The sequence below is a fragment of the Trifolium pratense genome, linkage group LG1 (genome assembly GCF_020283565.1).
Source record: "Trifolium pratense cultivar HEN17-A07 linkage group LG1, ARS_RC_1.1, whole genome shotgun sequence".
Classification (NCBI taxonomy): domain Eukaryota; kingdom Viridiplantae; phylum Streptophyta; class Magnoliopsida; order Fabales; family Fabaceae; genus Trifolium; species Trifolium pratense.
The window spans coordinates 16,116,686-16,141,050 of NC_060059.1; the positions used below are offsets into that span (position 1 = coordinate 16,116,686).

A 24,365-nucleotide genomic window follows, 5' to 3' on the forward strand; every position below is an offset into this window, starting at 1 on the left:
AAGAAGCCACTGGGAGAGAAACAAACCAAATAGAAGAATTCAACAGAGAGGAGGAATCAAACAAAAAGAAAGTCAATAGAGAGGAATAATCAAACAGAAGAATTGACACGAGATGGTCAATCAACCAGAGCCAAACCAAACAAACCAAATAGACCAATCTAAATGGTACCAAACAAAATCAAATCAAACAAATTCAAATTCAATCAAACTGCAAAATCAAACCAACTAATACCATAACAAAGAGCCACAGAGAAGAAGACAATTATAGACACGAGTGGTGGCCAAAAATTTAAATCTTTCTTCAATGAGAACTTTTCACAAACACCTTAGAAGCACTATCTTAACTTACCAAATTATCCAAAAGAAACACCATAAGATATTGCTTCACAAACAACTGATTCATTCATTTTCATTCCCAACAGCCATAAAGATATAAACTACCCAAAATCATGAAAACATAACAAATGGGTTGCCTACTTTATCAACCAACCAATCAATCAACAATCTAGCTGAAGCAATTATCAAACACAGTGGAGAAAAAGAAACTCCAACACCTTACTAAAATTCTTCAAGACAAATTCAAAAGCTCCAACAAAGATACCATCAACATATGCTATATTTCTCTACTAATTACTCACAGTCCCAAATCAAAGTGTATGCCTATTTAACGACAACCGGTAGAAAGAAAACTCACACAAATCAAAAGGTTACCTTTGCAATGCAATTCTAAGAACCAACAATCTTCAGACCCACCATCACAACTTGCGTTCCAATTTTTTTTGTTAGCAGCGGAGACACAATGGTATACAAATCAGATAAAATGAATCAACAAAAACAAAAACAAACACATTCCCAACTTTTTTTTTTGGGAACCCAACAACGGAAGCTAGGAATCTTTTCAAGGAGGATCAAACCATGCTCTAGATACCATGTTAACTACACAATTAATCAAAGAGAGAATTAGAAAAGGAGCAAAAGAGGCTAGGGTTTACATTGCACTAACTTGACATAATGAAAGTTACAAGTAAACATATATAGTAGAACTTAATGGACTATACTAACCTAAAAGCTTTAAAGGCCCAATAACATAAGCCCATATTTATTATTATCTAACACCTACCCTCAAACTCACGATGCAACAACAAGAAGCATCGAGAGTTTGTCAAACAAAATGAAAAACATAATAATATAAACTCCTTAATGCTACCCCTCAAGCTAAAACTTACTGAGTTTTAAGCTTGTTACAAAATTATTCCAATAACTTATCAATCTAATCCAACTAATATCACAATTCATATCCAATAGAGAGCAATCCAACAACCAATGAGACGAACCATTGTATAGAGGAGCATCAACAAAACCAAACCAAACAACAAACCAAACCAAATTGTTCCAATCCAAATTGATCCAAATCAAACCATCCAATGTAGAGAGAATAACCAAACCAAATAGAGAGAGAAGCAACCAAGCAGAAGAACAAATAGAGAGATGAGCAACCAAACAAAAGAACTAATAGGGCGAGAAGATCAATCAAACAGAAGAAAATTGGCAGAGAGCAGCAATTAGACATAAGAAAATCAACAAAGAGGAGTAATCATACAGAACTCAGACCAAACAATCATCAGAGAGAAGCAAACATAAGAAATTATCGGAGGGAAACAATCAGACAAAAGAAATCATCAGATAGAACTAATAATACAGAAGAATAGAGAGAGAACCAAACAACCAAACAGAACCAATAGGGAGAGAAGCAATCAAAGTGAAGAAACCATTAGGGAGAAGTGCAATGCAATCAATCAGAACAATCAATAGCGAGAAGTGGTGCAATCATTCAAAAGAATCAATAGGGGGAGAAGTACAATCAATCAGAAGAATCAATAGAAAAGAAAATCAATCAAACAGAATACATCAAGTAGAGAGAGACAATCAATAAGAAGAATCAACAGACAGAAGCAATCAATCAGAAGAAGCCACTGGGAGAGAAACAAACCAAATAGAAGAATTCAACAGAGAGGAGGAATCAAACAAAAAGAAAGTCAATAGAGAGGAATAATCAAACAGAAGAATTGACACGAGATGGTCAATCAACCAGAGCCAAACCAAACAAACCAAATAGACCAATCTAAATGGAACCAAACAAAATCAAATCAAACAAATTCAAATTCAACCAAACTGCAAAATCAAACCAACTAATACCATAACAAAGAGCCACAGAGAAGAAGACAATTATAGACACGAGTGGTGGCCAAAAATTTAAATCTTTCTTCAATGAGAACTTTTCACAAACACCTTAGAAGCACTATCTTAACTTACCAAATTATCCAAAAGAAACACCATAAGATATTGCTTCACAAACAACTGATTCATTCATTTTCATTCCCAACAGCCATAAAGATATAAACTACCCAAAATCATGAAAACATAACAAATGGGTTGCCTACTTTATCAACCAACCAACCAATCAACAATCTAGCTTAAGCAATTATCAAACACAGTGGAGAAAAAGAAACTCCAACACCTTACTAAAATTCTTCAAGACAAATTCAAAAGCTCCAACAAAGATACCATCAACATATGCTATATTTCTCTACTAATTACTCACAGTCCCAAATCAAAGTGTATGCCTATTTAACGACAACCGGTAGAAAGAAAACTCACACAAATCAAAAGGTTACCTTTGCAATGCAATTCTAAGAACCAACAATCTTCAGACCCACCATCACAACTTGCGTTCCAATTTTTTTTTGTTAGCAGCGGAGACACAATGGTATACAAATCAGATAAAATGAATCAACAAAGACAAAAACAAACACATTCCCAACTTTTTTTTTGGGAACCCAACAACGGAAGCTAGGAATCTTTTCAAGGAGGATCAAACCATGCTCTAGATACCATGTTAACTACACAATTAATCAAAGAGAGAAATAGAAAAGGAGCAAAAGAGGCTAGGGTTTACATTGCACTAACTTGACATAATGAAAGTTACAAGTAAACATATATAGTAGAACTTAATGGACTATACTAACCTAAAAGCTTTAAAGGCCCAATAACATAAGCCCGTATTTATTATTATCTAACAGTCTGCTGGCAGACTTGCGAAAAAGATGAAGTTAAAATTTACTAAAGCTTGCATATCTTAGATTGACACTTCCACTAGATGTGTACAAAGAGGTAATTTGCAAGTGCATGCATGTGAAATTTCAATATGGTTGCTGGTTGCCTTTATATTCTGGAAATTGAAGCGGATGTTTTCATTAATATATAGGATATAATGTCTACTATTGTATGGCACAGCGTACTATGGTAATATTTTACAGATATGCTCTTTCTTGAGAATGCAAGTTGAAATTTATTAAAATATGGACTGTGTATAGCATTTGTTTGGTATGATATGTTGTGTTCATTTCTTATTTTACTTATAGGCCACCTTGTTTTCATTTTGTTTACTAACCGATCTTTGAAAATAAGAAATCAAGTTCAATCAATGTGGTATTTTCATAATTAAAAGTGTAAATGGAAGTAGAAAACATTTTCCCAAGTAACTTCCACTTTGTATACAACTATACAAGTGTGTGGACATTTGTTTGCTATTAATGCTCCTGTCTTGGCAGGGTTCAATGAAAGGCCAAACTCAGATCCATTGTCGGTCAATAAGTAGGAAGGGACAAACTCAAACCCATTATCTATAGTAGGAAGCCTTGTCTTTCATTTGCTAGACTTTTTATTTCTTGACTCGAACGTATGTATAGAAAAGTTTCAGAGAATAATTTCATTATATTTTATTCATAGAGTAATACAACATATATACACAAGAGTCCCTATAATTCCTCTTCTATTAAGGGAATGACAGCTGCCAATTAACATTACCCTGTACAATTGACTAATTTACAGCTAACATAATATTTCAATGCCTAATTTAGTTAACAGAATATTTGACTTATCTTAACAGTATGACCTAGTCACACAATAACAACTCCAACCGTTCCACCAAGGCTCTCCCATTCATATTTTTTGTTTTAAAAATACACTATCGATAAACATGGCAATAAGTTTATTTCTTTAACCACTAGAAGTTGTGCTTTCAAACTGAATATTAGTGTCTTTTCTAGAGGTTGATGTGTTCTTAATGCCCCTCCAATTCTTTTTACTGTCATCTTAATCATGAGTCCCTACCAGCTTGAAGACGTAACCACCTGTTCATCATCCTTTCTTGCTTTGGATAGAAGATATTTTGTTTTCCCTTAAAGGGTGTGTTTGGTTCTATGCAGGGGAGCGAAGAAATTCGGAATTTGTGTTGTGTTTGGATCACCAAGAGGAGGAGAGGGTTTTAATGGAGGGGAAAACATATTTTTAGACATAGTTGAGTTGATAGAATAGTCACAATCCTCGTGGATCGATATTTTAAATACTACTTGACGATAATTGTATATTTGCAATTAGTCTATCAGCTTCCAAGAAAGAAACAGACCTATCATACCAATGTTGGGATTGCATCGTGCCACAATGAGAAGGCAACTTGGCCGCCAAGGTAGAAACAGACCATCGTACCAACGTTGGTATTATCGTGGTACGATGATACCAACGTTGGGACAATCGTGGCCACGATGGGATACAATAGATACGATGGAATAGCCCAAAAACGTCAAAATACTATAAATAGAGCTCTCATCCTTCACAATTATTCATTCAGAAGTTCAGTGAACTATAAGCTCTCTAAGGAGCAAAGGAGGAGGAGCCAGGAGGGCTAAGGAGCTCTCAACTCTCCCCCACCATCGGGAGACGAAACTTCCACGCAAGGAATCGAGGTTATTTTAATGCATGTTTTCTTTATTGTTCAATATGCTTAATAGTAGCTAAGTTCCTTTAGGTTAGGTTGAGTAGATGAACTTCCCTAGAACTACTTGATCCATGTAATTGGTTATTATATTATTGCAATTTCGTCTTTATTAATTATTTAATTATCATCCATGTTTAATGCTTTTCATTAGTATACGTATTAGTGAAATTGTTCTAGATATCGATTGTTTTTGGGAGATTCTTTTGATATTCGAATTGATGATAATTATTCAACAGGGTTATTGTAGGGATACGTAACTTGCGGGCTATTTTAGGGATCCGTAGTTTTGCGGTTGTGACTTTTTGAATTAACGTTCTATAGGGTAATAAAACACATGAGTGATCATTACTACATAACAGTTAATTCGTCGTGATGAACAAGACTTAATTTGAATTGTGAAATATAATAACATGTTACCAAGTAGGGAAAGGGAAGGGATTCGAAAGCACTTAATCTACTTTTATCATCTTAAACTCTTTCTTTTATCTTTAGTCTTATATTATCTAATTCTGTCTCAAAACAATTTTCAAACAAATAAAGCGAAAGCAAAACTATCATAATTCCTAAACGAAACTAGTCGCTTTGACGCAATCCTTGTGGAGACGATAACTACTTTATTACTTGAACGATTTTGTACACTTGCAAAAAACCATCACCATGTACCCTTGGGTTCAAGTACATGTTCAATCCATTCTCACTATCAATTGTGCTAGTCGGAAAAGATGAAACTATATTTTTTTTCTTTTTTGAATTAAATGATGAATATGATGAATTTTTATGAATTAGTTCATGAACAAGACCTTTTTGGCTTATGGAGGTAACTTAAGTCATCAAATCATAAATGTTGGTCCACCTTATACATTTGAGGCTAGAAAATAGTGGAAAAGACCTTTTTGACTTATGGAGATAAACTTAAGTGATCAAGTCGTAATGCTTATTAATCAACGGAACAAAACGCCTACAAATTAATTAAGGGACCAAACAGTAATTAACCCAATTTATATTTTTATATTTGTAAATTCTCTTAGAAATCATATATGGACGATTTTAATTTTAATATTGTATTTTTATTGATTTTTTTGGGTTACCATAATATCGATGACTAATCTCCGTCAAAGAATCCGTGGGGCACACAAGATTTGTTTTTCTCTCCAATTGATTTTTTCCTATATGCACGAGTCATGATATCTTTTTTTTTTTTGAACCAAAAAAATACTTTGATTAATTCAAAAACCATAGGTACAAGGTGATCGCTAGGATCCAGCCCAAAGTATCAAAAAACAACAAACATAGCCATAAAAAGCCTATTTACATCATGAGATTAGCTAGGTGCTTAAGGAGATTATCATTTGAACCAATTCATTGTTGGTATATTTATATTAATTTTTATTACTCCGTATGTTATTTTAGTAGAGATGCACAAGTCAAAAGTCTAATAAGATTAAAATATTATCTTATCACTGAGTTTATGCTGAACTTGAAATATTTTGAAATTTTTTCGAGACACATTAAGATGATTTCTCTCCCGACCCCCCGCCTTTTTTTTATACCTCCCAAAAATCTTGCCCCTTGCGGTTTGAAAAATTTTTGCCAACAAACTTCGATTTTTACGAACCAAAGTTTTTAAACATGGAAAAAAAATTCGGTTTATATAAACCGAAATAACATAAAGTTACCCCCAAAAAGAAGAAAGATTTATGTGAAAATTCGTGTAGAGCTACCTGTGGTAAATTTAGCATATCTCTCTGAATATAAGTCGTATTATAATGATTTTTAATCTAGGGTAAAGAAGACAAAATTTACTACACTATTGACACCAGAATTGTTAAATTTCATTAAGTATTGTATGAGAAAATCTACCTACAAGTTTGAGAAAAGTTTATGCTCTGTTTCTGTACCAGTACCCATTATTTGGTCAAAATGAACCAATTGGATAGTTAAACCTAAAAAAAAATAAATTATATTTGTATTCTTGACACCCTAAGCTTTCCAACGAGTGGTCGTTTACTCAAATCGGACATCGTTTAGTATTTTAAATAAATTGTGGAAGTTGAGGGTCTCATGCAAAATTTATGCAGGAAATCTGGAATAAAATTTGGAACACAATATTTCGGTTTATATTAACCAAAATTTTTTAGTATGACAAAAAAATTCGTATAAACCGCAAAAACGGAAATTCAGGGGTAGAAAAGAAATGTGGGGGGCCGGGAGAGAAAACATGCACATTAATATGGGCTTGAAACAGACTTGACCCAAGAAGCAACCCAGGCCCAAACAAAAAAACTCTTGTCCTTTTTCCGTTCTAAACCCTGATGAATGAAAGATAGCTAGCGCTAACCTTCATTGTTGCATAGTTAAAAAAGTGAACAAACCATGGCAACTCCATCGAAGAGGAACAAGAAGAACAAAACCACAAAGCAATACGGCATCGAAGAACTGAAAACCCTAGGAAACGAATTACTCTCATCAACATCAAAAATCAACAACCTCCCTATTCTTCTCACCGTTGTTTCACCTTCTTCTCCACCTCACCATATCCTCGAATCGCTTCTCTCTCTTCATGCTTTCTTCCTTACTGAACTCCCTCAACTTCCTTCCTCAACCGCCACTGCCTCCGCCTCCGACGACGGTGACCAATCCAAATTCATTTACCTCACTTGGCTCCGTTCCAAGTTCGATGAGTTTCTTAAGTCGCTTATCGATGTTCTTGTATCGGATAAATCTGATGAAACTCTTAAGGAAGTTGTGTTGGATACTTTGATGGAGTTTGTTAAGGTTGCTAATGGTGGAACTTTTCATTCTTCTTTATATAATAGAATTCTTCGTAGCATTGTAAGTTATTTTATTCTAATTCTAATTGTAATCTTACTTTTTTTAATTTATTTTTGTGCTCTAGTTTGATTAATGTTGATTTCTATTGTTGTTTAATTTGTTTGGTTTATTATTGGCTGGCTTTTTGCAGATTCACTCTACTGGTCCTGCTGAATTTTTGATTGATTTACTAACATCAAAGTATTTCAAGTATATCGATGTCCGGTATGATTATTATGCTTCCTTGGGGTTTTTCCATGTTAACTTTGCATTTGTCTTGTATGATTTGTTAACTATCAAGAAGCACATATACTCCTCGGATTAGGCGTGTTCAGGTGTCTGACACGCCACCAAAACATACGATTACATTGAATTATATTATTATTTTTTTTTTTCAACTTATTTTCGGTGTTGGTGTCCATGTCTATGTTAGTGTTTCATAGGACGGACTCCCTTTTATAGTAGGGAAGTTCTTATCATAAATTTGAGTTTGATTGGATTATTTCTGCTAGCATATACACTTGTGAGACTATTTGAGAGAGCTTATAGAAACAACATGTGATATGTCCATGAACTGGTTTTGGTTTATTTCCATAAGCTCCCCATGATAGCTTATAAAACCAGCTTTTAACTTATATAAAAGACGTTTGCCATTGTTTTTATCTTTTTTAATCAAATTTTTAATATAAATGACATACTTATATGATAAATTGTTTATCCAACCAGGGCCTTTGTTGGTCCGCGATTCAGTGATTTGATTTCCCTACTTCACTCTTGTTTTGTGTGGGTTTATGATAAACCGTTTCTTTTTTACTGAATCATTTTGTTACTTGGTGCAGTTATTTTACATTCATAAGCCTAGAAAAGCTCGCTAGAAATTTGGAAGGAAAAGATGTTTCAGGTGATTATCTTCCTTAGCTTGCTTTTCTTAATCTTCCATTTTTTCACATGCAAATATTTGGGTATTCTCATTGGATAACTCATTTTCTTATCCTTGTTAGATGATAAAACTGCAAGTGCAGATGGCACCGATGAAAGTCAATTGTGCTCAAAGTAAGACCTATAGCCACTGGTTACTTCTATTCTTTACTCTCAGATTATGGTTGTTGGTTTTAAATGATCAATATCTTGTTTATTTTACACAAAAAATGACATGCCATGTCATGCAATATGCTATAAGCGATATATTTTGCTTATAAACTCATCGTATAATGCAAGAAAACAGTTCTAATATTTCTGCCAGGCAGACTTGGTCCTTGTTTTGAAACTAGATGTATAATTTAGTGAAAATGTATTTATTAAGTTCTATTGATAACTTGAACATGTACTTTTTGCAGTATTGAGAGCGTCATCCACAATATGTACTACACCATATCACATGTTCCCCCTCCTGAAAAATCAGATGACACATCTGATTTTGAAATGTGGAGTGTATCAGGTGACTGCTTACAAATTTATATTTCATAATGAAAACCTTGTCTCTAGACATATATTCATGCATGTAATCCACTATTTAGCTCTACTTTTCTTTTACTTTTTCTTTAGGAATTTGCGCAAAATACTACTTTTTAGATTAAGTTAGAAGTATGTTTAGAATCAATAAAGCCTTATGGCTTTCATTGATCCAAATATATAGCTGAACTGCATCCCTCCGCCTGCCTTTGAATCCACAAGAACCGGCGGAGGACCAATAAATCACCCGACCTCAAACATCTGTAACAGTTACAATGGTATTGTTGAAATGAAACTAGCTTGAACATAAATAACTCCCTTTGGTATTTTACGAGGATGCTTATGGAACCAATACATCCATTTTTACATGAACCAATTTTTGGTATAGATTTTTCCATTTTTTTATTATTTTTAAAAATATAAGTCCGAAATATATGGATATATCCTTTGCTTAGTTTCTTTCTTTTTTCTTTATTAGTGTAGCTCCAATAATTAGACAATTCATTATCATTATAGGAGATTTTATCTCTTGTGAAGAGATCCATTTTCCCCCATTATTTTCAGAAAAGTAGATAAATCACGTGGATACATGAAAGATATTCGTTCTTTTCCTTCACTTTGACATATATTAGTGGGATTAGGCTTGGTTATTCTTGTTGTAAGAAAAAATTGATGTGTACATTTATATTTTTGTAATTTGGTTAATTTTCCAAAGAAAGTGATCATAAAATGCTTTCTGTAGATGCGGATGATAAGCAGCTGAAGTCCAAGAAGCGTAACAATAATGTAAGTATTATTGAGGATCTTTTATCCTTGGATTTCATTGTGATTTTCTTCTCTGTTTAAATGAATCTGTCCTGTACTAAAACATGTTTTCATTTCAGAACTGCAGTAGTTATTTGTCTACATCATCACTTTTACATATCCATTATCTTAATTCTTATGCATGTAGGTATTGTCTGCTGCCAGACTTGCGAAAAAGATGAAGTTAAAATTTACTAAAGCTTGGATTGCATATCTTAGATTGCCACTTCCGCTAGATGTGTACAAAGAGGTAATTTGCAAGTGCATGCATTTTGAAATCTCAATATGGTTGCGGGTTGCCTTTATATTCTGGAAATTGAAGCGGATGTTTTCATTAATATATAGGATATAATGTCTACTATTGTATGGCACAGCGTACTATGGTAATATTTTACAGATATGCTCTTTCTTGAGAATGCAAGTTAAAATTTATTAAAATATGGACTGTGTATAGCATTTGTTTGGTATGATATGTTGTGTTCATTTCTTATTTTACATATAGGCCACCTTGTTTTCATTTTGTTTACTAACCGATCTTTGAAAATAAGAAATCAAGTTTAATCAATGTGGTATTTTCATAATTAAAAGTGTAAATGGAAGTAGAAAACATTTTCCCAAGTAACTTCCACTTTGTATACAACTATACAAGTGTGTGGACATTTTTTTGCTATTAATGCTCCTGTCTTGGCAGGGTTCAATGAAAGGCCAAACTCAAATCCATTGTCGGTTAATAAGTAGGAAGGGACAAACTCAAACCCATTGTCTATAGTAGGAAGCCTTATCTTTCATTTGCTAGACTTTTTATTTCTTGACTCGAACGTATGGCCTAGTCACACAATAGCAACTCCAACCGTTCCACCAAGGCTCTCCCACTCATATTTTTTGTTTTAAAAATACACTATCGATAAACATGGCATTAAGTTTCTTTCTTTAACCACTAGAAGTTGTGCTTTCAAACTGAATATTAGCGTCTTTTCTAGAGGTTGATGTGTTCTTAATGCCCCTCCAATTCTTTTTACTGTCATCTTAATCATGAGTCCCTACCAGCTTGAAGACGTAACCACCTGTTCATCATCCTTTCTTGTTTTGGATAGAAGATATTTTATTTTCCCTTAAGGGCGTGTTTGGTTCTATGGAGGGGAGCGAAGAAATTCGGAATATGTGTTGTGTTTGGATCACCAAGAGGAGGAGAGGGTTTTAATGGAGGGGAAAACATATTTTTATTTTTTACCCTTGAAATATTTAATGGCACATTAAGTAAATGCATATTTAAGTCTACTTTTTTTAGAACATTATGGCTTTTAAATTCTCCTACTTTTGATGGGAGATAAATTTGGCTTAGGAGTTAGGAGGAATTTTCCTCCGCCCCTTTCTCCATTCAGAAAATTGAACCAAACAACTAAAGCTTAAAATAATCCCTCCTTACATTCTCCAACCAAACAGATTCTCAGTCTCTATTAGACCCCATGCAATCTTTTGAAGCTTAACTTTAAGTCTGTGTCAAAAACTCTGTTAAAATCAAAACATACTTATAGCAGTTATAGGACTACCAAGTTACAGGAATGTTTTTGGTGTGTTGGGATTTATGTATATTATGCATGTCAAAAGTAAATCAACAAAAAAACTAAACTGCTTCTATGGTCAAATTGGTCCTCTGTACTTAATATTGTATTGCGCCATGACACTTCAAAGCTGCTCTATTCAAACTTTAGGATGCAACATTTATTTTCTTATTGATTTTTTTTTTGACAAAATTTTCTTATTGATTTTATAACTTCACAAAAGGGATATTGTTGTTTGTTGGGATGGATTTTCTGCTGTACATTTTATTATTGGAAGAAGCAGAGGGATGTTTGAATAGATTTATTGTTGACTAGACTAATCGGGACAACATTTATCAGGACAACATTCAAGCAATTTTCCAATTGGCGGGGTTGGCTACATGGAACAATCAATGCCGTAAATCCCTACTATGTATTTTTTTAAAGATATACTCCCTCCGGTCCTAATTATAAGAAAAGATTCACTGTTTAGATACATTGAAAGTTTGATGTATCTTGTCTATATTATAGTCTAGATACATCAAATTTTGAGTGTATCTAAAAAGTGAATCTTTTCTTATAATTAGGACTAGAGGGAGTAGCATTTGTCTTTAAACCATTCTTAACAATATGCGAACTATTTCCTTCTCTAAAGCCTTAAACAAACTCTAGATACTCTATTATACATTTTTTCTATATTCAATGAAAACCATATGTATGTCTTCTTGATTTCTCCTGTATCCTTTAATCAATTTGTATAGCAGGTATATTACTTTTATAGTTGATTTCCCCGGCTTAAGTCCAAATTGATTTTCTTTGATGTGGCTTCTCGTATTAATCTCTGCCTACTCACTCTCTCACAAATTCATTGTATCACTCAAAGTTCAATTTTTATATAATGTGCACATTTTGTATCTATTTGAATGCAATGGACTAAAAAAGAGCCCTTTGACAACATTCATTTTATGTGATATAGTGAATCCTATGTGTTATAGTGGTGATTGATATAGGGTGAATTCTATACATACATATATATATATATATATATAGACGTAAATTCACATTCTTGTTTTTATGTCCTGTTTATTTGAATGGAATTACATTATTATACATTTCTGTAAGTTTTTCTCCTTTTTGATTTTGTGAGCTACATTGTTCTTTTTATTAGGTCCTTGTTAACCTTCACCAAGCAGTGTTTCCTCATCTGTCTAATCCCATCATGTTATGGTAAACATTTGTGCTACAGAAATTGACATTTTGTTATGGTAACTAGATGTTGAGTCTCATATGTTGCTTTTTTGTGTGCAGTGATTTCTTAACAAGGTCATATGATGTTGGTGGTGTAGTCAGTGTGATGGCTCTTAATAGCCTTTTTGTCCTAATGATGGAGCATGGATTGGAATACCCGAATTTCTATGAAAAACTTTATGCACTATTAGTTCCATCTATCTTCATGGCAAAACATCGTGCAAGGTTTTTCGAGGTAAAGATTATAAAATCACTTCGTTACATACATGTAAAAAGTAACCAAAGGGGAATATCAAGCAAAAATAATGTCATCAGTTCAGTTGTGCAATGATATGTTACTGATGTATGAAGTTATTTATATTTTAAATGTAACTTTAATATGCTAGTCTGGATAATTATGATCTAAGTATGTTGACATGGCAAATTTTTAGATGACTTAAGTAGCTACTAATAGGACTACAGCGTAAATTTCACTTCTCGAATTCCTCCGACTCATCCCTTAAGCTACAGGTGATAAAACCTAACTTCTATCCAATAGAGGTGATTTAATTTACTTAAATAAATAACATATTCTATCCCACAAACTTCTGTATGTATAGAATAAAATGCATCGTTAGCTAAATTATGAAAAAGGAAATTAGTATACCATTTGAGCCTATCACTGGGAAAATCATTCTCCCTCTATCTTATACCAAGTATCACTTTTGGAATATTTCTTGTCTCATTGTTTGTCGGGACTTGGTATTTTGAGGTGTCTAAGTCCCACATCAAGTAGTATGAGATACTAGGTCTAGTATTTGAGTGCTTGGTTCTTCCCCCCTTGATAGCTTGGGTGCTTATCATTGGTACCAGAGGCGGTTGTTGGTGTGCCAAAAAGGCTTACCTGCGGGTGTGGGGAGGGGTAGGGGGAGCAGATCCAAAAGAAGGACATCGTAGAGTGTATCCGCCCAGACATCGGCTCTCAAGAGCGGTGCTATGATAGGGACTCGGGTATTATACGGCCCCAAAGCCCCACATCGAGTAGTATCCGATGTTTGGTGGAGTACTTCTGCTTGTTTCTCCCCCGTGATAGCTAGCTTTTATGATAGGGTTCCCAAAGTGCCTTTGGTATTTTTTATTTTAGAATTCCAATGCAACATTTATTACCTTTCCCCACTAATACGCTTATTTCTTGTATCTCAATCCACTGAGCTACTCTACTAACCACTTTATTAATAAAAGTATTTTAGTCAACAATGCTTATTATATCATGGAAATTAATATACTAAATGATTTTTTAAGAAGTGTGCATAACTTTAATCTACATCTAATATGAAACGGATGAAGTATATAATTTTTTTTTACAATGACGATTGGGTCCCATTATGACTGATCAAGGATGAATCTGCTCTGAATCATGTTGCATGCTTTACAGGTGCACTCTTCAATGGGTCTAGTTTGATTAGAGAGACATTTTATTAATTGAAATGATTAGAGAGATATTTTGAAGATTGGTGCTGCATACTAAATTTATCAGATAAATGTTTACTCAGTTTGAATGGCATTTTCTTTTCTAGGAGAGGGGTTAAAAGAAAAGTTCTATTAGGTGCATAGATGTATATGGAATGAGATTGAAGGATCCTTTATCAATAAAGAAAGAGCAAAGACAGAAGGCTGGCATCAATCTTAAAGGACGTAATAACACTGCATCCAACCTATAATCGATTTCTTGGAAAACAATAAACCTAGAGTACTCCTTTATCTAGTATAACCGTTGGCCCATGAAAATCAAGTAAAAATTAATAAAATATAAGTATGTAAAATAGGCCCAAAATAACCGAATATCATAATCATAATAATGATAATGCTCTACAGGATAGAATCTCTATTGAGCAAATGGTTCCAAACTGAATAACCCAAATTTCAATATTAAAGTACTGAAATTACTATCCCATTTTATACCCTCTCTGCAAACTGAACAAGAAAAACCCTAATAATTGTGCATTAGAGTCAAAAGATATTCAAATGAAAGAGCACTAGAGTGAATGATAAGAAAAATATTCACGCATATATGTCCATCGGGTGTGCTGTTTTCTCTTTTCTGACAACATGCAATTTGTTATTTGCAGCTTCTTGATTCTTGCCTAAAGTCAAACCTTCTTCCGGCTTACCTGGCTGCATCCTTCGCAAAGAAATTGAGTAGGTTGTCGCTTTTAGTTCCACCTTTTGGTGTATGGGTTATTACATCTCTGGTTCACAATATTTTGCGTAGACATCCTTCGGTCAACTGTTTAGTGCACCGGGTAAAGATAGTCTCTTTTCTATCTTTTGTTTTTGCAATTAATTCATTACTAAGTTTTGCTTTCTAGATTGCTTCTCTGGTATTGGAAATGTTAATTAGGATCACATGAAAATATATGGGGCCAAGGGAAACAAATGTATTGGAAATGTTGGTCTTTTTATTTTAAACTTTTCCATTTAGAAAATGATATATATTTTGTGTTCAGGACATTCTTTTCTTTTCATCTTATTTAGTATTATTTCACTTTAAAGTATGTCTAGTCAACGTTTTGAAAATCGAACAAACTGATTAAATCGTAAACCAGATCTATAACTGGTTCACTCACACCGGCAAACCAGGGAGGAAACTTGTTGTTAGATTGCTTAGGCAGATGTGAATTGTAGGAAATCATTTAGGATCATTCTGGTTTGAAATACAATGCCGTATTATTTTGTCCTTTGGATTTTGCAGGTTTTTGACCATGCTTCTCGGCATGAGTGGAAGTATTGGACACCTAAAGCATATGCTCTTTTTATTGCATGTGCAATGTGCATGTTTTATATATTATATACTTTGGTTTGATACAAAATACTACTGTCAGATCCCTTATATGTTAAGGCATGTTACACATGAAGTTATTACTTCTTTTGGTTCTTTTTTACTCTAGCAGTCATAAAGCCAGTACTGGGTTCTGTTTGGGGACTTTTTGATTAGACAAAATATCTGCTTCATCTAATATTTGGATGGAATTTACAGAACTTTAATTGAAAACTAAACAGAGACAGTATTTACCTCCTGTTTTTCCCTTTTCAAGTTGGATGTGTGTGATTGTGTAAATTTGAATTTTTTTTTGCTCTGGTAAAATGGTTAGGATATGTGTTGCAGTGTAATAAATAACTGCTTTCTTTCTGTTTTAATTGGAGAGCTAATTTTTTAATAAAATAAAAATAAATTGGAGAGCTAATTTCTGATATTTGAACAGGAAGACTTTGATGAAGACAGTGGTCATAAAACCGATGAAGTAAATGCTTCTAACTTGGATAATCCCCAGACTGGTGCGACGGCCTGCCAGAAATCAGGCATTGACCATTTTAACATTGATGAATCTGATCCTATGAAGTCAGGCGCTATGAGTGAGCACCCCTTTAAGTTCTCTGCTGTCTAGTCTAATCTGAATTCTGTTATTTTTCCTAAACCAAACCTGGTGAAAGTTGGAAAACTGCATGATTGTTTTTTTGTCTCATTAGTTTGTGTACTATTATTCATCCCGTGTGATGTAAGAGAAGCTATGCTTGACCATTTAATCTTACATGTATTGTTATATGCTCAAGTTTAGCTTTTTTCAGACTCTTGTTTAATGCACTTCCATACATGAATGCACACATGCTTGTTTGTTTGATGTTTCATAAACAAGAAAAAAACAAATTAAGCATGACATTAGGATCGACACATACAAAATAATTATGACCTTTTTATACTTGTATTTAAGTGTCAACAATGATGTTGACATATAACTTAATGAAGGCAAATACAGTGCTTCCCTCGTCAATGTTTTATTATGGTGATATACTATTAGACATAAAATATATATGCTCCGCACACATGTCCTGTTCTATATTGGGTCATAGTTTACAATATTGGGTCCCTAAGTTTATCTCGAGTCAACTATTTGTGTTCTATATTTGTTTTGCTGATGAAGATTTCTTTGGAGCAGGAAGCTCTCTTTGGGAAATTGATACAGCTCGTCACCACTACTGTCCTCCTGTTTCACGGCAAGTGTTTTGATCTTTGGCACATTACTCCTTGTTTTCCTTTTCTTCAGTTTTATATTTAATCTGTGTTTGTGGATTTTGACATGCTTTTACTTGTACTTTTAGATCCGCTTTGTCTCTTGAAACTGATTTGACAGTCAGGGGCAAAACATGTGATGTTAATGTTGGTGATGTTAGTGCTGCTTCTTATGCAACAATACTTGGATCAGAGGTGAATTTCCATTTTGTTTTTCTTCCTTTAAAGTAATGTGTCTACATTTTTTGCATAATAAGATAGGTTAAAATTTGGCTCTGACATGTATGATTTTTGTGTTTATCAAACATTTATTTTTAGTCCACACATTTGACAGAAAAATAATGTGTTTTTTAGTGACTAGTCAATTTTTTTTTCTTTTTCCTGTGATACACGAATAACAAATTTTTAAAGTTGTAGAGATAAAAAAAAAAATATTTATTCTTAAAAATAAGTTGAGTGTTGATACTCATCGTTTTGTATCTTCTGGGGACAACTTGCGGCATTGCAGATTACACGGAGGGTGAAGCAGGTTCCTCTAGCATTCTACAAAACAACACCGTCCTCTCTCTTCTCAGAGAATGATTTTGCTGGTTGGACTTTCAAATGTGAAGAAACTTCCGAAATCAACGAAAGTAACGAGAATGCTGCTAAAGATTTATTGGATCCGGAACATTCCGCTAAAAGACAACGAATTGAGTGTCAGTGAATCTGATATTGTTTGACGTATATGATTAATTTTTGCTAAGGGTTTTGCCGAGAAAAGTAGAAAACTTCTAATGGAGGGCAGTCTTTATGGGATTACTGGATACTGTAGTGAGGATTTCTGTAGTCTATGGGGGCAATTAGTGTGTACCCAAAAATACCAGTTTTGTGTTCTTTATTAACTTGGTCCTATTTATTTAGTATTATTATATTTATTTACATTATCAAGTGATCCTTTAAACTATCAAAGATTCAAAACTCTTGTGATCTCTAGCAATTAAAGGAACAAATGATCTCATTGTGTATAGCTCTCATGAAATATAGTAGTCATTATGAGGTGCTGTTTGATTATCATAAATATCATGTGTACTAGTTTTAAATCCCTTTAATCTTAAACTCTTTGAAATAAATGTTTTATAGGTTAATTAAGCTCATGCTGATAGGAATAATTTGTCCAATTTTTAGGTGTCTCAAATGAATATATAATTCTTAAAAGTCGATATGTACCAGCAGGGACTGAACTAGGTACATGGCAAAGCGGTCGCCACCCTTAAAGTGTATAATGTTTTGCTATGCCATCTTATGTATACAATGTTCGCCCCTATAGATTTGATCCAAATAATTAGTCTTCGCCACTGTAAAATAATTAATCACATCTCTCAAACTCATGGCATGTAATAATACTAATTTATTTCGCAATGGCTCCACTAATTAAGTAAAGATATTTGAGTTAAAAAAAATATCAAGACAATGCTAAACCCTAACCGACTATAATGCTATCAAAATATAAATATGAACATTAATTTTATTTTATTTTGTTTAGTCGCTAAACTCACACACTATAAATTTGGAAAAATAGACAATTTAATATTTGAATCTCGGACCCTACAATAATATTTTTAGTAGTTAACATTTGAGTTACTTTTAGTCACCGTAAACTTAGCTCAGTTGTCAATGACATCACACTATATATTAAGAAGTTGAGGTTCGAACTTCGAACACTCCAACTTATTCATAGTAGATTTTCTAACCACTAAACTACTTGACAAAAAATCTAAACTGCTTTTACGAGATCAAACATATACATTAATTTATACACGTTAATTTATACACTTGTTGAGGTACTTTTTATATGTATTTTATTTTGTAGGATATGTAATTTTTTTTTTATTTAACTAAATTTTACACAATTATTAATAGTAGAAATTAGTTACCGTTGATCGATATTATTTGTCACGTTATTTTTTTGCAACCCTCAATTAATTTTTCCAGTTCCGTTTCGGCCTATCAAGATATTCTTTCAAACTTTTTCTTGAGAAACAAATTTCAAATTCATGCACAAATTACTACTCCAAACTACTCCTTGACAGAAATGAAAAATAGCTATTTCAACTTCTTGTACTATATAGGGTTCGTACAAATTTTCTTACAAAATAGTGAAAACCTTTAAAACTCTTATAATCTTCTAGCAAAAGAAAATTGCTCAACCTTCTCTAACCTCCATTTCAACTTCTCTATTTCACCTCAACTTCAACATGTTAGGCTTTGTTTTCGGACAATGTCTCGTAGTCGTAGCTCAGTTCCTAATAGCTTCTCTTTTTCTTTCATGATGATAAAAAGATCATCTTTACCACTTCACATCTATGAAAGAAGAACCTCTTAAATTGCTCATCCTAGTAGCATCTCCTCCGTCGTTCCCCCTAACTTCTCTAATCCGAAGCTCACCTACGACATTTTGAAGGAGCCAGTTGTGCAGCCTCGAAAATCTGGATCTCCGGGCTCGTAGATCCGAAGAATACAAAGATGGAAGCAAGAAACTTGTTATATTCGGGTAGAGTTGAAGAGATGCGGAGTTATGAGTGTTGGGGTTGATTGTAATGTAAGTCTCACATTGCTAATGAAGAAAAAAAATGTTGAGAAGTCTCACATTGCTTAAAAAAGTGAAGAGTGGAGGAGCTCAATGCTATATATAGAGACCTCAAGTTCCTTGTTTCAACACACCAGTCAGTAGCACTTTAAGCTTATATCTGACTTTTTCGTTTTTCTCTTGTACTCTTTTGTTAGAGTGTTGTGAGATGTAGTTAGGTATTTTCTTTGGAGAGTGTGGGTGTACTGGGGGCCAAGGTAAGGTTGAAGGTAGTTTATGTGTTGTAACCATTTTCACATAGTGTTTATTCTCTGGTTGTCGGTTTTGACAACGACTGTGGTTTTTTCTCCGGTTTTGGAGTTTCCACGTTATATTCTTGTGTCGTGATTGTATTCTTTTATTTTCTTTATGCCGGTTTTTCCCAACAACTGGTATCAGAGCTTTTGGTTTGATTCATGAGGAGGGAGTTCTTATCCGCTGTGAAGTTTAGGCTAGAGAAAATTGATGGAAGAATCATGTTTGACTTGTGGATTATTAAGTCAAGGATGCGCTGATGCAATCAGAGTTACACAAGGTCAGCCTGGAGAGGCGGTGATAATAATACTTGACATGAGTCTGGAGAGATGGTGCTAAGAATACTCGGGTTACGTCTGAAACAACAACTTATTATGAGGATGCGAAGGTGCTGGTGGAAGTTGGGAATCAGTGAAGTGTTGATTCATGGACTTTGGAAGCTCCTATCACATGTGTTTGAAGAAGAAATACTTTTGAATCCCTAGAGCTAGTTAAAGGTGGAGTTGTTCATCTTGGAGACGGGAAAGCTTGTAAGGTTCAAGGTATGAGTGAGTTTCTTTTAACACGATGCGAGGTATTTTCTTGAACTTTGATGCATAGATAGTAGGTAGATACTTGTTAGATAGTTCTACTATTATTGGTTATGCATCGGTTACTAGTGGTTATTCTCATGTTTTGATTAAGTTGTGAATCTTAGGTTGGGTACTTGTTAGTGACATGAGTTTAGTTGGACCAGTGAAACAAGGTTTACTAGGTGATGTAACTAAACTGGAATTGTCGGTGCCTAACAATGGCCTGAAGGTGGTTTCATAGCAGTTTGAAATTGTTCAGGTGGCACATGGACATCGGTTGACATGGATGCAAGGTGTGTGATGATATCATGCAGACATTGGTTAGCATTGATGCAAGGTACGCGGTTATCTCGATGGCTGATGAACTTCCGGAGAAAGCCAACATGGAAGCTGCACCATAAATTTTCAGCAAGGTTTCAAGATGAAATTCTTGGGATGACTTGGTTCCAAGTGAAGGAAATTCTTGGGATGGTTTAGTTCCAAGTGAATAAAATTCTTGGCATGGTTTAGTTCCAAGTGGAGTGTACTTTTTATGGTGGAGTATGATAATTTAATTTGTTGGTATACACAATGAAAATTATGATTGTCGGTGAAGACAATGATTGTCGGTATAGACAATGGAAGCAAAACATAATGATTGTCGGTGTAGACAATGAAGATTGAAGACCATTACAATCAAGGTGGAGATTGTTGGGGTTGATTGCAATGTAAGTCTCACATTGCTAATGAAGAAAAAAAATATCAAGGAAATTATATTTGAGAAGTCCCACATTGCTTAGAAAAGTGAAGAGTGGAGGAGCTCAATGCTATATATAGAGACCTCAAGTTCCTTGTTTTAACGCACCAGTCAGCAACACTTTAAGTTTATATATGACTTTTTTGTTTTTCTCTTGTGCTCTTTTGTTAGAGTGTTGTGAGATGTAGTTAGGTATTTTATTTGGAGAGTGTGGGTATACTGGGGCCAAGGGAAGGTTGAGGGTAGTCTATGTGCTGTAACCATTTTCACATAGTGTTTATTCTATGGTTGTCGGTTTTGACAACAACCGTGGTTTTTTCTTCGATTTTTGAATTTCCACGTTATATTCTTGTGTTATGATTGTATTCTTTTATTTTCTTTATGCCGATTTTCCCCAACAACGAGATATACAAGACAAAGATTAGGAAGCGTGATACGAATCAGGGTGTGGTAACGGAAGCAAACAACCAATAACGAAGGTACTAGGTACCACCCTTATTAGTCGAATTCTATTAAGTGTTTTAGGTGTTTGTTTGTTGGGTTTTAGCGAAAACAGCAAGGAAATAAGCAATGTTAAACTACACCAATAGCCTAACACGAGATTAGCACTCAACACCAATTGAGCTAATCGGACTATTTTCAAGACAACGCTTGCAAATAATCAGGCGAAAATTGTAGACACAATTTCTAATTGGACTGAAATGTTCTTGTTTATTGAATAATTGCAAATGATCAAATTACATGCATATATGGCCGAAAAAACAGCAAGGCCTAATTAAACACAATAAAACCAGTAATACAATGCAATTAACTAGAAATAAAATGACTTAATGCAATCAGCTCATGATACTCCTTTTCCCATGATTAGTCACACGCCTATTTAAGGCCTTGAATGTCCCATTTATGCTTCTTTTGTAACCATCTTGGAAAGGCTTTAAATGGCTGAATTTTATTTGTCTTAATTGATGAAAATGCTTAAAATAGCCAAGTAATTAAACTCAGCCCTTGATGAGGATCCCAAACAGCCCCCACGCCATTAACTTCCCTTTGAATGTCACTTGTGTTGATTTTCAACTCCTCTTGGTCAATTTTCGTACCATCCCCTCCCCCTTTGAAAGGAATTGACCTCAATTCTTGAATACCATCATCATCTAAATACGGTGAGAGATCTCCAACATTGAAAGTAGCATGTACTCCATATTCTCCGGGCAAATCAATCTTGTATGCATCGTCATTGATCTTTGATATAACTTTGAAAGGACCATAAGCTCTAGGCATGAGCTTATTCTTTCTCTTGCTTGGGAATCTTTCTTTTCTCAAATGGACCCACACAAGATCACCTTCATTTAATAACTTAGGCTTCTTATTCTTGGACCTTTGCTTGTAAACTTTATTCACGGCCTTGATTCTTTCTTGCACTTGCTTATGTAGCTTGATCATTGCCTTGAGTTTGGCCTCGGCATCTGGATGAACTAACTCCTCTTTTGGCATAACTATCAAATCCAATGGCAAGTAAGGATTCACACCATAAACAACTTCAAAAGGAGAATGATTAGTAGCATATGTAGGGGACCGGTTGTAGGCAAATTCAGCATGAGCTAGCTTCAAGTCCCAATCCTTTTGAGTTTTACTAACCAAACCACGCAGCAAAGTACCAAAAGTTCTATTAGTCACCTCGGTTTGTCCATCGGTTTGAGGGTGATGGGAAGTACTAAACAGCAACTTAGTACCTAATTTCCGCCATAATGTGTTCCAAAAATAACTCAAAAACTTTGAATCACGATCGGAAACAATAGTTTTAGGAACTCCATGTAAACGTACAATCTCACGAAAGTACAAATCAGCAACATTACTAGCATCATCTGTTTTGTGACAAGCTACAAAATGTGCCATCTTTGAAAACCTATCAACAACAACCATAATAGCATCTTTACCTCGTTGTGTACGGGGCAAAGCCACAATGAAATCCATGCTCACATCCATCCAAGGACCACTAGGCGTTGGCAAGGGAGTATACGCCCCTGGTTTGAAAGAACTCTTTGCCATATGACAAGTAACACACTTGCTAATGACTTTTTGCACATCTCCTAACATCTTTGGCCAATGAAAGTGTTCTTTTAAAATCTCCAAGATCTTTGTAATGCCAAAATGACCAGCCAAACCTCCACCATGAGCTTCACGAACTAGTAACTCACGAATTGAATGCCTTGGGATGCAAAGCCGATTCTCCTTGAATAAAAATCCATCCTGCACTATGTACTTTCCAAATGCTCCATTCTCACAATTAGAGTATATTTCACCAAAATCCACATCTTCTTTATAATAATCTTTCAAAGTCTCAAAACCAAGTAAGCGAGTTTCAAGAATTGAAATTAAAGCATACCTCCTTGAAAGTGCATCAGCCACCACATTACTCTTACCATCTTTGTATTTTGAAGAGAAATTAAAAGATTGAAGAAATTCAACCCATTTAGCATGCCTTGGACTCAACTTTTGTTGCCCATTGATATACTTCAAAGACTCATGATCTGAATGTAATATAAAGTGACTAGAACGCAAATAATGATTCCAGTGATCAAGAGCTCTCACAATGGCATAGAATTCTTTGTCATAGGTGCAATAGTTCAATCTGGCTCCTCCCAATTTCTCCGAGAAATAAGCTATAGGCCTTTTGTTTTGTATCAAAACAGCCCCAATGCCAACTCCACTAGCATCACATTCAACTTCAAATGGTTGAGTGAAATCGGGTAAAGCTAAAACAGGAGCTTCACAAAGCTTTAACTTGATCAATTCAAAAGCCTTTTGTGCTTGTTCATTCCACCCAAACGCACCCTTCTTCAAACATTCGGTCATAGGACTTGCTATAGTGCTAAAATTCTGGATAAAGCGCCGATAAAATGATGCAAGACCAAGGAAAGATCTCACCTCCGAAACTGTTGTAGGGCTCGGCCAAGTCTTGATAGCATCCACTTTTGTTTGATCAACGGATACTCCATCTTTAGACACCACATATCCAAGAAACACCACACTTTCAACCAAGAAATCACACTTTTCCTTCTTCCCATATAGTTTTTGTGCTCTTAGGGTCTCAAAGATTTGTTTCAAATGAGTGAAATGCTCCTCAATAGATTTGCTATACACCAATATGTCATCAAGATAAACAACAACAAACTTACCCAAAAAAGGCTTGAGTACTTCGTTCATGAGCCTCATAAAGGTGCTAGGTGCATTTGTGAGCCCAAATGGCATAACTAGCCATTCATATAGACCATGCTTAGTCTTGAATGCCGTCTTCCATTCATCACCTTCACGCATTCTGATTTGGTGATATCCACTCCTTAGATCAATTTTTGAGAAGATAACCGATCCATGTAACTCATCAAGCATATCATCTAGTCTTGGAATGGGAAAACGATATTTGATGGTTATGTTGTTCACCGCCCTACTATCAAT

At 34.5% G+C, this 24,365-nt stretch overlaps 1 protein-coding gene across 1 annotated transcript; it reads left to right on the forward strand.

The window, feature by feature from the left end:
• The first annotated feature begins 7,098 nt into the window (after nucleotides 1–7,098).
• Nucleotides 7,099–17,801, forward strand: LOC123907905 (protein NUCLEOLAR COMPLEX ASSOCIATED 4). The gene is made up of 14 exons (XM_045958366.1): nucleotides 7,099–7,669; nucleotides 7,800–7,873; nucleotides 8,488–8,549; nucleotides 8,650–8,701; nucleotides 8,986–9,086; nucleotides 9,843–9,886; nucleotides 10,053–10,154; nucleotides 12,614–12,672; nucleotides 12,754–12,928; nucleotides 14,802–14,975; nucleotides 15,936–16,086; nucleotides 16,668–16,725; nucleotides 16,831–16,936; nucleotides 17,250–17,801. The coding sequence occupies exons 1-14, from the start codon at nucleotides 7,211–7,213 to the stop codon at nucleotides 17,445–17,447; spliced, it is 1,815 nt and encodes a 604-aa protein (XP_045814322.1). The 5' UTR covers nucleotides 7,099–7,210; the 3' UTR covers nucleotides 17,448–17,801.
• Nucleotides 17,802–24,365: the final 6,564 nt, after the last annotated feature.

Coding starts and splice junctions, on each gene's coding strand:
- LOC123907905 (XM_045958366.1), top strand. CDS start 7,211: ATGGCAACTCCATCGAAGAGGAACAAGAAGAACAAAACCACAAAGCAA. Junction 8,702..8,985: donor GAAAGTCAATTGTGCTCAAA/GTAAGACCTATA, acceptor TACTTTTTGCAG/TATTGAGAGCGTCATCCACA. Junction 16,937..17,249: donor CAACAATACTTGGATCAGAG/GTGAATTTCCAT, acceptor GCGGCATTGCAG/ATTACACGGAGGGTGAAGCA.